The sequence below is a fragment of the Littorina saxatilis genome, linkage group LG4, assembly GCF_037325665.1.
Source record: "Littorina saxatilis isolate snail1 linkage group LG4, US_GU_Lsax_2.0, whole genome shotgun sequence".
NCBI classification, from domain to species: domain Eukaryota; kingdom Metazoa; phylum Mollusca; class Gastropoda; order Littorinimorpha; family Littorinidae; genus Littorina; species Littorina saxatilis.
Window position 1 is genome coordinate 11,264,149 of NC_090248.1, and position 13,417 is coordinate 11,277,565.

A 13,417-nucleotide genomic window follows, 5' to 3' on the forward strand; every position below is an offset into this window, starting at 1 on the left:
CAAACAAACGTTAAAGATCCCAAATTTACGAAGAAAGTGTCTAGATTTGGAAACACGCAGATACCCAGAATGCAAACTGGTGAAAACGGCGTCATGCTGCCCATGTGGCAGGGTAAATAAGGATGTATCGTGCTAAACTGGCACCACAAGGTGACCCTTGGAGAAAAGAAAAAGACAAGTTTAGGAAGGAGTATCACCCATCTCTTACATTTCTCGCTCCCTTCATTGAACAGCAAGATGTACCGTGTGGAGATGCTGGTGCCGGTGCTGCAGAGTGTTGCTAGGCGACTGGGTCAGGGGGAGATGTACGACGCCATCAGCCCTGAGACTGATGTCCTAGTCATGCCCAAAGGCGCCTCTGAGATTGAAGTGCGCGCCAAACAGGTCAGTTGCTTTGCTCGCTTCAGTTGCCTGCAGAAAATGACAGTGAGGAACTGTTGGATGTCAGATATTGTTCGGCTGTTTGTTTCCAAACTGTTGTTGAGTTGAACGTGTTGGCTTTGTATTTTTGAGTGAATTTACTTTGAATGAAACATTAATGATTGTTTGTAAACAAAGTTAAATGAAACTTGGTTTTGAGCTTTAGGAAAATGTTTGCATGAAATGTTATGGAGGCAATACAGTGGAACCCCCCTTTATCGATCTTGAAAAATCTACGAAAATGTGGTCTTTAAAGGCATGGAGTCTTAAAATGGAGGTAAATTTACAGAACATCTGAGAAAGGAGGATCTTATAAAGGGGGACGTCTTAAATTGGGGGGGGGGGGTGTCTTTGAAGGGGGGGTTCCAGTGTAAATGTGCATCGCTGCAGACAAAATACAGCAGTCTTTTGTAAGGATTAGTTTCTTGAAAGGAAAGTGAAAGATCAAAATATCTCTAAATCTTAGCTCCCTGAGTGTTGCCAAGGTAAGTGAGTGAACTAACAGAGCTGGCAGTGAACTGACTGTACGCCTGTTGACTCGGGCAGCTGGTGCGTCTGCTGGAGACGCTGGAGATCCACATGATCAGCGAGGTCAGGAAGCGAGTCAACAAGGAGCTAACCCTGGCACTGGCCGAGCGGGCAAGGGAGGAGTTCGCACTGCCCACTGACCTGTGGAAACGATCTGTGAGTTGGCTGTTGGTGTAATTTTGTGTGTGTTGATGTTCGTGTGAGTGAAGTTGTTTCAGTCGCGTGTGTTTTTCCCTTTACTTTTGGGTGAGAACCCTTTTATTCAGCTCTAATCAAACTCCATGTGCTGATCTTAAAACGTTCATAAAAGACCAAAGTTCATGAATCGGAAGAAGAAGAATCTTTACAATTTCTCTTTAAACAAATGACTTTTATGCTGTGGTGCCAACTTTTGTGATAAGTTGTCAGTAGTGTTTGTTGGGGGGGGGGGGGAGGGGGGGGGGTCGACAAGCAGCAAGAACTGCTTGCTATTATCTTCTGTGAGGCATTTTCATGTTTATATTTTACCTGCCTCTGTGATACAATTTTCCATAACATTGTGACACTCTAATAGCTTGTAGAACTTTGATTTCCGAGTCACAGCCTTGTGTGTTATTTGCAGGTAATGAAGGAAAGCTTCACCACCAACCGGCCCCACGTGGCAGAGAATTTTGTGGACAAGCTGATGTCACAGGCAGAGGAGACGGACACTCAGGTCACGTTCAGTTGCGATCACCTGCGCAGGTGTCTGGAAAGTCTTGGACGTGAAGTCATGATGAGGGAGAAGCAAAACTACGAGAAGTGAGAGTCACGGTGGACCATGTTTGGAAATAACTCTGTCATCGTTTTTACTTGCCATGAAAGAGTTGTGGCCCTTTGAAACAGCGATGCAGCCACAGATTAGTTAAGAAGAGTGATCATGATTACGGTGACAATACAGAACCCCATTAAATTACATATTCTTACTCCAATTCTCATAAATGCATTGACTTCAGTCTCACATGCTAGATGTCGAAAAACCGCTCAAATTACCTGCCCTTAGAAGGGTGGTAACCAAGCTAAAAAGAGACGCCATAGCCGTTGCTATGCCCTGACCTTGCTCGGTTACCCATAACACTCTGCGCACCAGGTGAGCGCCAGCATCCGGAATAATCATTCTCGTGTCGATTTTTGTCACTCACTTTTGGCTTTCGCATGCCAGCTCGTCCGTGAGACTAGCTGTTTCTTGTGGGTCTATACCTGTCCATCTACCTTTTTGTGAGATCTTTCTGTTTTCGTTTGGTTGATAGCTTTTTGTTTTGAACAGGCACGCAGAGTTTTTCGTTCTGGGTGACTGTTTTTCGTCGGTTTTAAAATGGCCGACAACAAAGCTAAACTTAGCGCGAGACTGGAAGGAGACAAGGCTCTTAGCCCGGTTAAGAAAGCTAAACCTAAGAGTAAACCTAAGAACGTGGATTTGCCTATCATGCGGGTCCAGGATCCGTCGAATAGCACTTCTTTTGATGTTCCTATCCCTCCAAGGGCGGTTTCAGGTCCTTCTCAGCTCGCTTCCCCTGATGGGGTTAATCAGCCTGGGCCTTCAGCCTTAGGCGCCTTAAAGACTGAATTGTTTGAATTTATTTCGCAGCAGTTCGCGTCCCGTTCTGGGGTCCCTCCTCTGCCACCGGCGGTAGGGGATCCTTCCTCCCTAGCTCGGCTGGGGTTGTCGTCGCCTGCGACTTCGACTGATGGTGGGGGTGGTCGCGCAGGCATTCCTTCTTCGCACTGGCCTGGTGCACCTGACCTGTTCGGTTCAACCCTCACTGCCTCTGGTAAAGCGGCGGTTGCTCTGGAACACTCTCTCCGTAAGGAGAGGGGGTCTGCCCCCTGTCTGTCTCTTCCCGCTCACCTTGCTTTTAGAACAGCTGAGTCGGGCAGTCAGCCCTCTTACCGTTTGGGAGAAGGAGGGGGGGGGGGGGGGCATGGTAAGTCACAGCCTGGGCTTGTTCCCACTCTGCCTCATTGGGGGCAGGGGGCTGTGTCAGCGGGGCGGGATTGGGTGGGGGCTGGGGTAGCGACCCACTCTTTCCCGCCATACGGGCAGGATCGGGTGGGCGCTGTCGGACTGGCGTCTCAGTCTGTACCGCTATTGTCCTCTGCTAGCAGCCGCCCCCCTCCCCAGTTTGGGTGGGGCTACAGGACTACAGCAAGTTGACGGGTGGGGGCGGCCGTTTACGGTCACGTCTCACACTCCGTCTTACCCCTCTCAGGGGTCGTTTGCTGCAGCGACGAGCCACCTCCCTCCTCACGCGGGGTGCGGAGTAGCTCAATCTGGCCAGACCGGTTTTGTTGGCTGGGGCCAGGCTCCCGCACAGCAGTCGGGGAACAATGGGTCTGACGCGGCTTTGTTCGGCGCACCCGTCCTCCCTCCTTCTCGGCAGGGTGCTGTGCCGGCCTACTCTTCTTCCCCTTTGGGGCAAGGGGGTGGTGGTGGTTGGCAAGCGGGGTCGGAGCACGCTTTTGATTCTCCTGTCTCCCCTCCTTTGTGTGGTGACACATTGGATGGTGGGGACTCGGATTCTTCTGTGGAAGAAGAAGAGTTTGTAGCCTTGCCTATTGGGTTTAGACAAGCCATGAGGAGAGCGGCTTCAGTGGCAGCGAAATATTTCCCGGAGGGGGTGGTGGATTCAGGCCAGGGTGTCTCTTTCCCCCCTTCTGCTGCGGACGATTTTCGGCCCTCGCGGGATGAATCACAATCGTTTCGTTTTGTGGAATCTCCAGCTGTGGCTTATCACATGTCGCAACTTTTGGCTCGGCCGGCTCCTCAGGGGAGCAGTCTTTTGCCTACTCCCTTTCCTTTGTTGCATGCACATGGTCCAGCGCCTCCTTCTGCTAGCCCATGGCTGGCTTCGAGCGCACAGTCCACTTCTTTTTCTCCGTTAGTGCAGAAAAAGTTGGACTGGAGTGTAAAGTCTAGGAACTTTGTTCAGACTTTTGCTTTACCAAGGGCGACATTTCCGATTCCGCCTGAGTTGGTTGCTTTGTTGCCCAAACAACCCTCCGCAAAGGAGGGAGTTTCGTTCTCGGATTCTTCTCTCTCCTCACTTGAGGAGATGGGTTGGCTCGATCTTGAGTTGGCTTCTATGGCGGAGACTCTGCTTCGGGCTCTCACACGAGCGGTTGCAGCTTCTTTGGAGCCTTTTAGGCTCAGAGAGGATGCCTCAGCCAGTGACATCTCCACACTGCTTGCGGCTCTGGGGATGGTGAACTCTGAGAGGATGAGCATGTCAGCAAAGCTGTATGCTCATGCTGTCTTTTCCTGGCGTGATCTGCTTCTCTCTCAAGCAGGGTTCTCACACCAGTCTACGGTGGACTCGCTTCGTTCCTCTCCTTTCGTTGAGGGCTCTCTTCTTGGGAGAGTGTCCCTTGACGCAAGGCAGCAGGAAGTTCAGGAGGCTAAAGACAGACATCTTGTGGGATTTTCCTTTAAAATCCCAAAGAAGTCTCAGTCTTCTCAGCCTTTCAGGAGCAAGAAGCAGCACAGCTCCTCTCGCCCTAAAGAACAAGGGGATAAGGCGGCACCATCTAAGGGTGCTCCTTATCCGAAGAAATCTTCGTTCGGAAAGGGAAGGGGGGGAGGGGGGGGGCGCGAAAGCCCTCCCCCCAATGAGACGCTCCCGATCACATCACCCCTGTACCCCCCACTCTTGTTGTGGCAGGGGGCCCCTCCAGGGCTCTATCTGCTTGGCAGGCGTCTGAGCACAGCCAGTGGATAGTGCGGGTGGTGCGATCGGGATTCCGGCTTTTGTGGGAGGAAGACAAGGCTCCCTTGACCAGGGAGCCTCCTCCCTTTCGTTTCCCGGCCAGTCAGGAGGCCAGGACTGTCATAGAGATGGAGATCATTTCTCTTTTGGCCAAGAAGGCAATAGAGGAGATTGTCGATCTTGCCTCTCTCGGGTTCTACGGACGGCTGTTCGTAGTCCCCAAGGCTTCAGGCCGCTGGAGACCTGTTCTCGATCTTTCGTTGCTGAACAAGTTCCTTCGGAAGATCAAGTTTTGAATGGAGACCCCGGCTTCGGTCAGGGAGGCTCTTCGTCGGGGAGATTGGGTGACCTCGGTGGATTTAACGGATGCTTACTTTCACATCCTTATGCATCAAGCAGACAGGAAGTGGCTTCGTTTCCGCTGGGGTCATCGGATTTTTCAGTTCAGGGCTCTGCCCTTTGGTCTTTCTCTGGTGCCATTGGTGTTTACGATGGTGATCAGACAGTTGCCCACTCTGATCAGGCAGAGAGGGATACGGCTGAGGACGTACCTTGACGACTGGTTGATCCTGAATCAGAGTCAATCAGCGTGCCGTTTGCACACACAGGTTGTATTGGACCTGGCTCTGGTCCTGGGGTTCTCAGTGAATCAAGCAAAGTCGGAGTTAACTCCTTCGCAAAGGTTTGTTTACCTTGGAATGGCGTTCGACACCGTCTCTTGGACGGTTCGTCCTACGCAGAAGAGAATACAGAGACTTGGCGAAGCAATGCGATGGAGTTCTCGTGGGTAGGCCTGCAGGCCTACGCGTTCCCCCCCTTTCCTCTGCTCAGCAGAGTGGTGCGGAAAGCCGAGCTGGAACGTCCGGATCTTCTGCTGGTAGCCCCCATGTGGCCGTCGCAGCATTGGTTTCCAGATCTGCTGCTTCTGGCCCAAGGTCCTCCGATTCCTCTAAACCTGGTGCGGGGAGAGCTCGTTCAGCCAAGAACAGGCATTCCGCACAACGCCCCGCAGGCCCTTTGCCTACACGGCTGGGGGTTGTGAGGACGGAGTTACATAAGTCTGGCGCTTCGGATTTGACACTGGATTTAGTCCATAAAGCGCATAGGTCTTCCACTTCCTCTGTCTATGCCTCGCATTGGTCCGCCTGGGCCAAGTGGTGTAGAGAGTCTGGGGTCAACGCCTTGGCTCCTTGCTCTTTCCAGGTTGCGAATCACCTCACTTTTTTGTCCGCACAGGGCAGCTCGGCCTCTTCTTTGAGAGTCAGGCGTTCAGCGATATCTGCTACTTTGAGGCAGATAGGCAGATCTATTAATGTCAATGGGGTGATCGCTAGTGTGATTAAAGGGGCCGCTCTTCAAGAGGTGAAGAGACGGACCCCTGTCCCTGCTTGGGACTTGTTTCTGGTTTTGGATTTCTTGCGTTCTTCGGCATTTGAGCCTTTACAGGCTGCCAGTTTGCTGAATTTAACGCGCAAGACTTTGTTCCTTCTTCTCCTGGCTACAGCTCGTAGGGGCAGTGAAATTCATGCCCTTTCGGGATTGTCAGAGGATATCGCGTTTGAGCGTGATGGTTCGGTGTCACTGCATTTTCGGCCTGGCTTCTTGGCTAAAAATCAGAAGCCAGGCCAAGCTCCGCCGGTGATTCAAGTCCCCCCTCTTGGGACTATTCTTGCCCTGAGTGATCCTGATTTAGCCAACTGCCCGGTTAGAGCCTTGAGATCCTACCTCTCTCGCACTAGGTCGATTAGAGCTAAAAGTCAGAAGCTCATGTTTATATCTCTGAACACAAAGCGTGATAAAGATATTTCAAAATTGACACTCACAAGATGGGTTGCGACTCTCATTCGGCAGGCATATGAGTGGTGGCTCGCTCAAGAAGGGGGGGGGGGGGGGGGGGTTGCTCAGTCCTTCCTCTGTCCTCGGCTCGGGTCCATGAGTCCAGAGCTTGGGCTTCCTCTATCGCCGTTTTGCGTTCTGGTCGGCTAGGCGAAGTTTTGCAAACGGCCTACTGGAGATCTGATGATGTGTTCATCAGCTTTTATCTTCAGGATATCTCCTGCACTCGGCTTGACGGCTCCAGTTCGTTGCCGGCCTTGGTCGCTGCAGGACAGGTTCTTTCAAGGACATAAGTAAGTTCCCTCCACCTTTAGGAGGAATCTGCATTTATGAGAATTGGAGTAAGAATATGTAATTTAATGGAAAATTTCTAAAGTAAATTTTCATTTGATTAATATACTTACCCAATTCTCATAGTTAATACCCTCCCATCCATCCCCGCTACTTAATATCCTTGGGGTGTTTGAGTAGTCTCGAATGATTATTCCGGATTTTGGCGCTCACGTGGTGCGCAGGGTGTTATGGGTATCCGAGCAAGGTCAGTGCATAGCAACGGCTATGGCGTCTCTTTTTAGCTTGGTTACCACCCTTCTAAGGGCAGGTAATTTGAGTGGTTTTTCGACATCTAGCATGTGAGGCTGAAGTCAATGCATTTATGAGAATTGGGTAAGTATATTAATCAAATGAAAATTTACTTTAGAAATTTTCCATTTTAAGATTTCAAAAAACTCTGAGAAAATCAGGTCTGAAAAAGGAGGGAGCCTTAGAATGGGGGTAATTTGAAAGAGTTTATGAACAGAAAATTTGAGAAAACAGGGTCTAAAAAGGAAGGGAGCAGGGGTCGACACTAACTTATTTGGCCTGGGGCCACACTGGCCCCACAGATGGAAATTGCTGGGGCGGAAAACAAAAATCTGGGGCCCACTCTCAGTATTCACGTGCGGCAATGCATTGTCTGTTTTTCTTCATCGTACTGAAGCCAGGGAAATTCTTTCAACCATTTGACATTGAAATTACGACAGCTCTTCGCGCTTTTGGCTGCATCGGTCTCCTTTTTTCGTTTCTCTCCACCCTGTTCTTCATCTTCATTTCCATGTCTTTTTACTCCAGGGATGTGTCGCCACAACATTTCGCGTTTGGCATTTGAAGGCCTTTCTTATTTCTCACGCTAAAGAGCGCAATCTGGGAGTTATTTCCCTTGCGGCATTGTCCTTCGACGATTTCAATGTGTTTTTTTCTTGACCGCGACATTGATCATAACGCAAATTTCAGTGACGACTTTGACTGGCGATTTTTAGTGATTGGCTCTGGCATTAGAATTTTTGGTTTGTCATTGTTGGAATTTTTCCTGGGGCAGAGTGGGCCCCAAGCTTCGGCAATGTTTGGGGCGGAACACAAAACTCTGGGGCGTTTCGCCCCCCGCCCCCGCTAGTGTCGAACCCTGGGGAGGGAGTCTTCAATCGGAGGGTCTGAAAACGGGGCTTCCACTGTAATAATTAGCTTAGAAGTGCATGTTATGCAGTGGCTGCTTCATGTCTTTTTCCTAACAAAAATCACACATCAGAACTCACAATTTACTGCTGTCATGAACACTTTCCTCTGCTGATCAGTGGCCACCTGTGTTTGCCTCGCTCTTTCATAGGGACGCAACTCTTCAACAGCCAATTAAAAACCCTGACATTTTCGCAATTTGTCTGTTCATTGTTGGTTAGAAGGATGAAGTTGAGTTTGACACAACTCCAAAAATAGGAGAGATAAGACCTCTGGTATCAGGAATTGGGGGGGGGGGGGGGGGGGTGAATTCAAGTTTCAGACTTGCCATGTCTCTCAGAATGGTGTACCAAGATGAATGGGTGAGATTTGTTTTGTTATTTCAATACTAATCTTATTCCCTCAGTTGCCAGGAGACTGAGGTCCCCCATATAACTCTCACTTACTGTTGTCTATATTTAGAGGACTTACTTCCCTTTGTTACTTCGGTCTTGTCATTGGAACTCTGCTCACTGGGTTATGATTGTGGGTTACAAAAGGATTGAGTTTAGACAGTACCCTGTCGAGTGACAGCTCTGGTGCCGCTTTCCTTACAAAAATCACTAATCGGAACTCACAGTTTGCTGTCATGATCACTTTCCTCTACCGCAAGGCATAAGTTTGTCGTCTCTGATGTTGTTTAGACGAGTCTTTTTCTTCAGTCAAGAATAGAGATGGCTTATGAATCTCATGTTACTTTATTGTAATGGCAACTCTAATTTCTTTCAGTTACACCATGTACTATGAAAACATGCTGAGAACCCACCACCAGCTGCTGTACAAGAATGAACAGGTGAGCCATTTCACAGGGAGCTATAGCTGATTGTACTTGTAGGCTCAGCACTGACAAATATGTGAGAGAGATGGTGGGGGGAGGAGGAAAGATGGAGAGAGATGTGACCCCCGACCCCCTTTTCACTTATGTTTTAAGCATATTGATTGGGAGATTTGGGGTGACAAGAGAGTTGCAGTAGTCAAGTTTAGAAAGAACAAAGGCACAGACAAGAGTGTTAGTTGTTTGAGAGGAGAGTGTGTGGCGAATGGTGCTGATCTCACGAAGCTCAAAATAAGCTGCTCTACAGACTAAAGGGTCATGTCAGATGAAAGAGTGAATCCAAGGTTTCTAGCTGATGGTGAGAAAAGAATGTCGGTATTGCCTATTTGAACAGAAACAGGTTGGGGAGAGGGAAATGTAGTACTGTTCTTCTTTTTGCACAGTAAGACTTCAGTCTTATCATCATTCAGCTTGAGTTTGTTATCGACCATCCAAGATTTAACATCAGTGATGCATGTCTGAATGGTCTGGATGGCGGAATGTGTCTCTGCAGGGGGACTGGGTTTATACAGCTGGGTGTCATCAGCAAAAGACTGGCATGATTTAAAACAGAATGGTTTTGAATCAGTGTGGAGAGGGGCTTAGTGTACATGATGAAAAGGATGGGACCGAGTACTGAACCTTGAGGAACGCCGAAAGAAAGTGGGGCTGGAGCACACATCTGGCCATCGACAAGCACAGCCTGAGTCCTGCCAATGAGATAGGACTCAAGCCATGCTAGCCGTGGACCGGATATGCCGTACAGAGTCTGAAGTCTATGGAGAAGCGTGACATGGTCAATCGTGTCGAACGCTGCAGAAAGGTCAAGTAGGGTAAGCACTGACACATCACCACCATCCAGAGCAGACAGAATGTCACTGATTACTTTAAGTAGGGCTGTTTCAGTACAGTGAGAAGGGCGATAAGCGGACTGAGAGTGCGAGATCAAATCATGGGTGTTCAAATATGACAACAGCTGCTTCAAAACTACCTTTTCAAAAACTTTGGACAAGAATGATAAGTTAGATACAGGACGATAATTCTTCAAAATATTGACATCAAGACTAGGTTTTTTGAGAAGTGGTTTGACAAGTGCAGTTTTGAACAATGATGGAAAAACACCAGATAACAGGCTATCATTGACAATTTGAGTAAGAGTTGGCAACAACACATCAAGATTCTCAAAAAGCAGTGGTGTGGGTATGGCATCAAGTGGACAAGTTGTTGGTTTGGACTTCAGAATAATGGATTTAAGGTCTTTTTCACTGATTGGCTGAAATGATGGAAAAGAACAATCAGTGGGAACATCAACTTGACTGGAGGAAGCAGAATGTGCACTCATCTGATCAAGTTCAGAACGAATATCAGAAACCTTCTTGATAAAATAATCACTGAATACATCTGGCAGCTGACTGATTACGACTTAAAGCACACACACGCACGCACGCACGCACGCACGCACACACGCACACACACACGCACACACACACACACACACACACACACACACACACACACACACACACACCTGGGCAGCGTGACTCTTGTTGCTGATAGCTTACCAGTGGGAGGAAGCGATCCGAATTTCCCAGCACTGGGATAATAAAGTAAAATGAAATGAACAACTAGCCTGAGTTTTTGATATGATTTTCCATGGAGGAGCTGCTAGCTTACAACTGCAAGGAAGCTACTAGAATTTCTCAGCAATTGAATAACAGCATGAAATGAATTGTGTGTGATATTCCACAGCAAGTGAAGAACCACGAGGAACAGCTGAAGCAGGCGCAGCAAGCCACAATGGTGGAGGTGCAGTGTCAGATGGCTTCAAGCGCTTACGACCTCATCATGGGTATGGACACCCACATTTCTTCCTGCTTCTTTTCTTGGTTTAGATCCCTTTTCCTTTTGGTCTCATGTTTGAAATGTTGTTCTGATTTACAGTAGACTATGTTTTTAAGTTTATTAAAGATAGAGTCGAAACCTGTCTGTAACAGCCACCCCAGGGACCTATCAAAAATGGTCTACAAAGGTATCACGAATAGAATGACAGTTGCAGCCAGTTGTATATAATGCGAGGAAGATTTTCTTCTTTGTTCATGGGCTCAAACTCCCACGTTCACTCGTGTTTTTGCACGAGAGGGTTTTTACGTATATGCTCGTTTTTACGCCGCCATTCAGGCAGCCTTACACCGCTTTCGGGGGGCTAGGGAGATCAGACGTAATATTAGTCTATATACAACTAAACTCCAGGACTTTGACTTTGACCCTGACAGAGATCACAGCGCTGAGGGCCAAGATTCTGGAGATGCGAGAGCAGGCGATGACAGCGGAGCAAGACGTGCGTGAGGGCGTGAAGAAAGAGTTCAAGGATGTCATCCACAGCATGTTCGCCGCTCACAGTCTTTTGCGCACACGCTTTGATGAGTTCAGGTGAGGGCTTCAGCGATTTTAGTAGATAGCTGCTAATGTCATGGTTCTTGTCAACAAGCTGACGAGACATTACCCAATTGATGTGCGGACTTTCATAGAAATAATCTTTTGTCTCTCTGGTGCACGAAAATTAAATTCGAAACAGATAGACTGCTAACCTTCCAAATTTAAAAAAAAAACATGAAAGATTAGTAAATGGAAAGTTCAATAGTAGACAAAGCGAAACAATGCCAGATGCTTTTGCTGCCAGAAGGAGATAGAGAACTCTTGTAACTGAAAAGGCTGAGTGATGTAATTTCCTTCAGATGAGGTGTGCAGTTTCGTTTTGTTTCTAATTTAATGTTCCATGAACTAACATGTCTGTGTTTTTTCAAATTCTTTATCACACAGTTAAAATGTATTTTCTGTCTCCTGTTACATACAAAGTACAGCCCCATACCCATAATTACTATTGCTGCCAGGAGAAAGAGAACTTTTGCAGCTGGAAATGCTGAGTGATGTCAATTACTAGTGATGAGATGTGAATGTACTCTCGTCATGATAGAGATGCAGGAGGTGGTATTTTGTTGTTGTTTTTGCTGTTGGGGCCGGGTAGATCAGTTGGTAGAGTACTGGACTTGTGATCCTAGGGTCACGGGTTCGAATCCAGACCGGGACGGACACGGGTTAACTTTTTGTGCAGAGTCAGAGACAGTATCCATGTCTTAACCCTGTGTCATCACTTTGGCACTGAAAAGACCACAGTCATTCTGCCATAAGTGCAAGTGGCAGATTACACCTAAACACGCACACACCTGGGTAGCGTGACTCTTGTTGCTGCTAGCTTTCCACTGTTAGGAAGCGATCCGATTAATTTTCCAGCTATGGGGCGGGAATATAGCTCAGTTGGTAGCGCGCTGCATTTGTATTCAGTTGGCCGCTGTCAGCGTGAGTTCGATCCCTGATCAGGTTCGGCGGAAATTTATTTCACAGAGTCAACTTTGTGTGCAGACTCTCTTCGGTGTCCGAACCTCCCCCCGTGTACACTACATTGGGTGTGCACGTTAAAGATCCCACGATTGACAAAAGGGTCTTTCCTGGCAAAATTGCGTAGGCACAGTTAATAATTGTCTACCTATACCCGTGTGACTTGGAATAATAGGCCGTGAAAGGTAAATATGCGCCGAAATGGCTGCAATCTACTGGCCGTATAAAATTTCATCTCACACAGCATCACTGCAGAGCGCCTAGAACTGTACCCACGGAATATGCGCGATATAAGACTCATTGATTGATTGATTGATAAAGTAAATGAAATGAAATAGTAGGGTGAGTGTGTGGTATGTGTTGCAGGGAGGAGCTGCATGACAACGTGCACGACAAGATTGCACAGACTCGCAACTGGGCAGTGGAGGCCATGACCAAGCTCTCAGAGAAGTTTGGCGATACACCTGGTGAACATTTTTCCTTTTCGGCTTTTGGTTTTAAGTTTTTTTCACGAAGCCTCCACAGGCGAAAATGTTGACGTTTGAATTTCTTAGATCTGAAGGGAAGGAAGCGCTCTAAATGCATACAACATGTGTGATGGAGTAAGCGAGAGTTATCCCGAACCAATCTCCTGGCACCTGAGAGAATAACAAGCATTGAAATGAACAAGCGACTTTCAAGGGATAACACAGAGTATTTTTGTTTTTAAATACAACATTTCAGGACAATTGGAGTAAATTCTCGCTTTTGAAAAAAAACTTGCACAGATTGAGCTGATGTGCGATGACCTATGAGTAGAGAATGCAAACCAATTTCTGAGGAATAACCTTGCACCCTGACCCCTGTGCAGATGATAACCTGCGTGTGAACCTGGCGCGGGCGGAACAGCTACGCAGCCTGCAGCACGAGAACTACCAGCTGAGCTCACTGGTTATCAAGATGAAGGCCATGCAGTCGTGGCGACGCAACCACCTCACCAACAACTTCCTCAAGACGGTCAGTACACCCTGCCATTTCTCCAGCCATTTTCATTCTTTGTACAGTCGAACCTGCTCTTCTAGCCGCCTCCTATTGATAACAATCACCTGCCCACAATGACCACAATGGATTCCCAACAGGTGTTTTTTATAGTTATAATTGAACTTGTCATTTATGGACCACTTTTGATCGG

At 47.9% G+C, this 13,417-nt stretch overlaps 1 protein-coding gene across 3 annotated transcripts in view; it reads left to right on the top strand.

The window, feature by feature from the left end:
- LOC138963952 (uncharacterized) overlaps nucleotides 1-13,417 on the top strand; it is a 124,453-nt gene that overhangs the window by 96,719 nt on the left and 14,317 nt on the right. For all 3 annotated transcript variants that reach the window (XM_070335806.1, XM_070335808.1, XM_070335807.1), the window contains 8 exons: nucleotides 234-384; nucleotides 967-1,104; nucleotides 1,550-1,728; nucleotides 8,766-8,829; nucleotides 10,600-10,699; nucleotides 11,124-11,280; nucleotides 12,613-12,713; nucleotides 13,097-13,242. In XM_070335806.1, coding sequence (XP_070191907.1) covers nucleotides 234-384; nucleotides 967-1,104; nucleotides 1,550-1,728; nucleotides 8,766-8,829; nucleotides 10,600-10,699; nucleotides 11,124-11,280; nucleotides 12,613-12,713; nucleotides 13,097-13,242 — 1,036 coding nt within the window. The remainder of the gene's footprint in view (nucleotides 1-233; nucleotides 385-966; nucleotides 1,105-1,549; nucleotides 1,729-8,765; nucleotides 8,830-10,599; nucleotides 10,700-11,123; nucleotides 11,281-12,612; nucleotides 12,714-13,096; nucleotides 13,243-13,417) is intronic.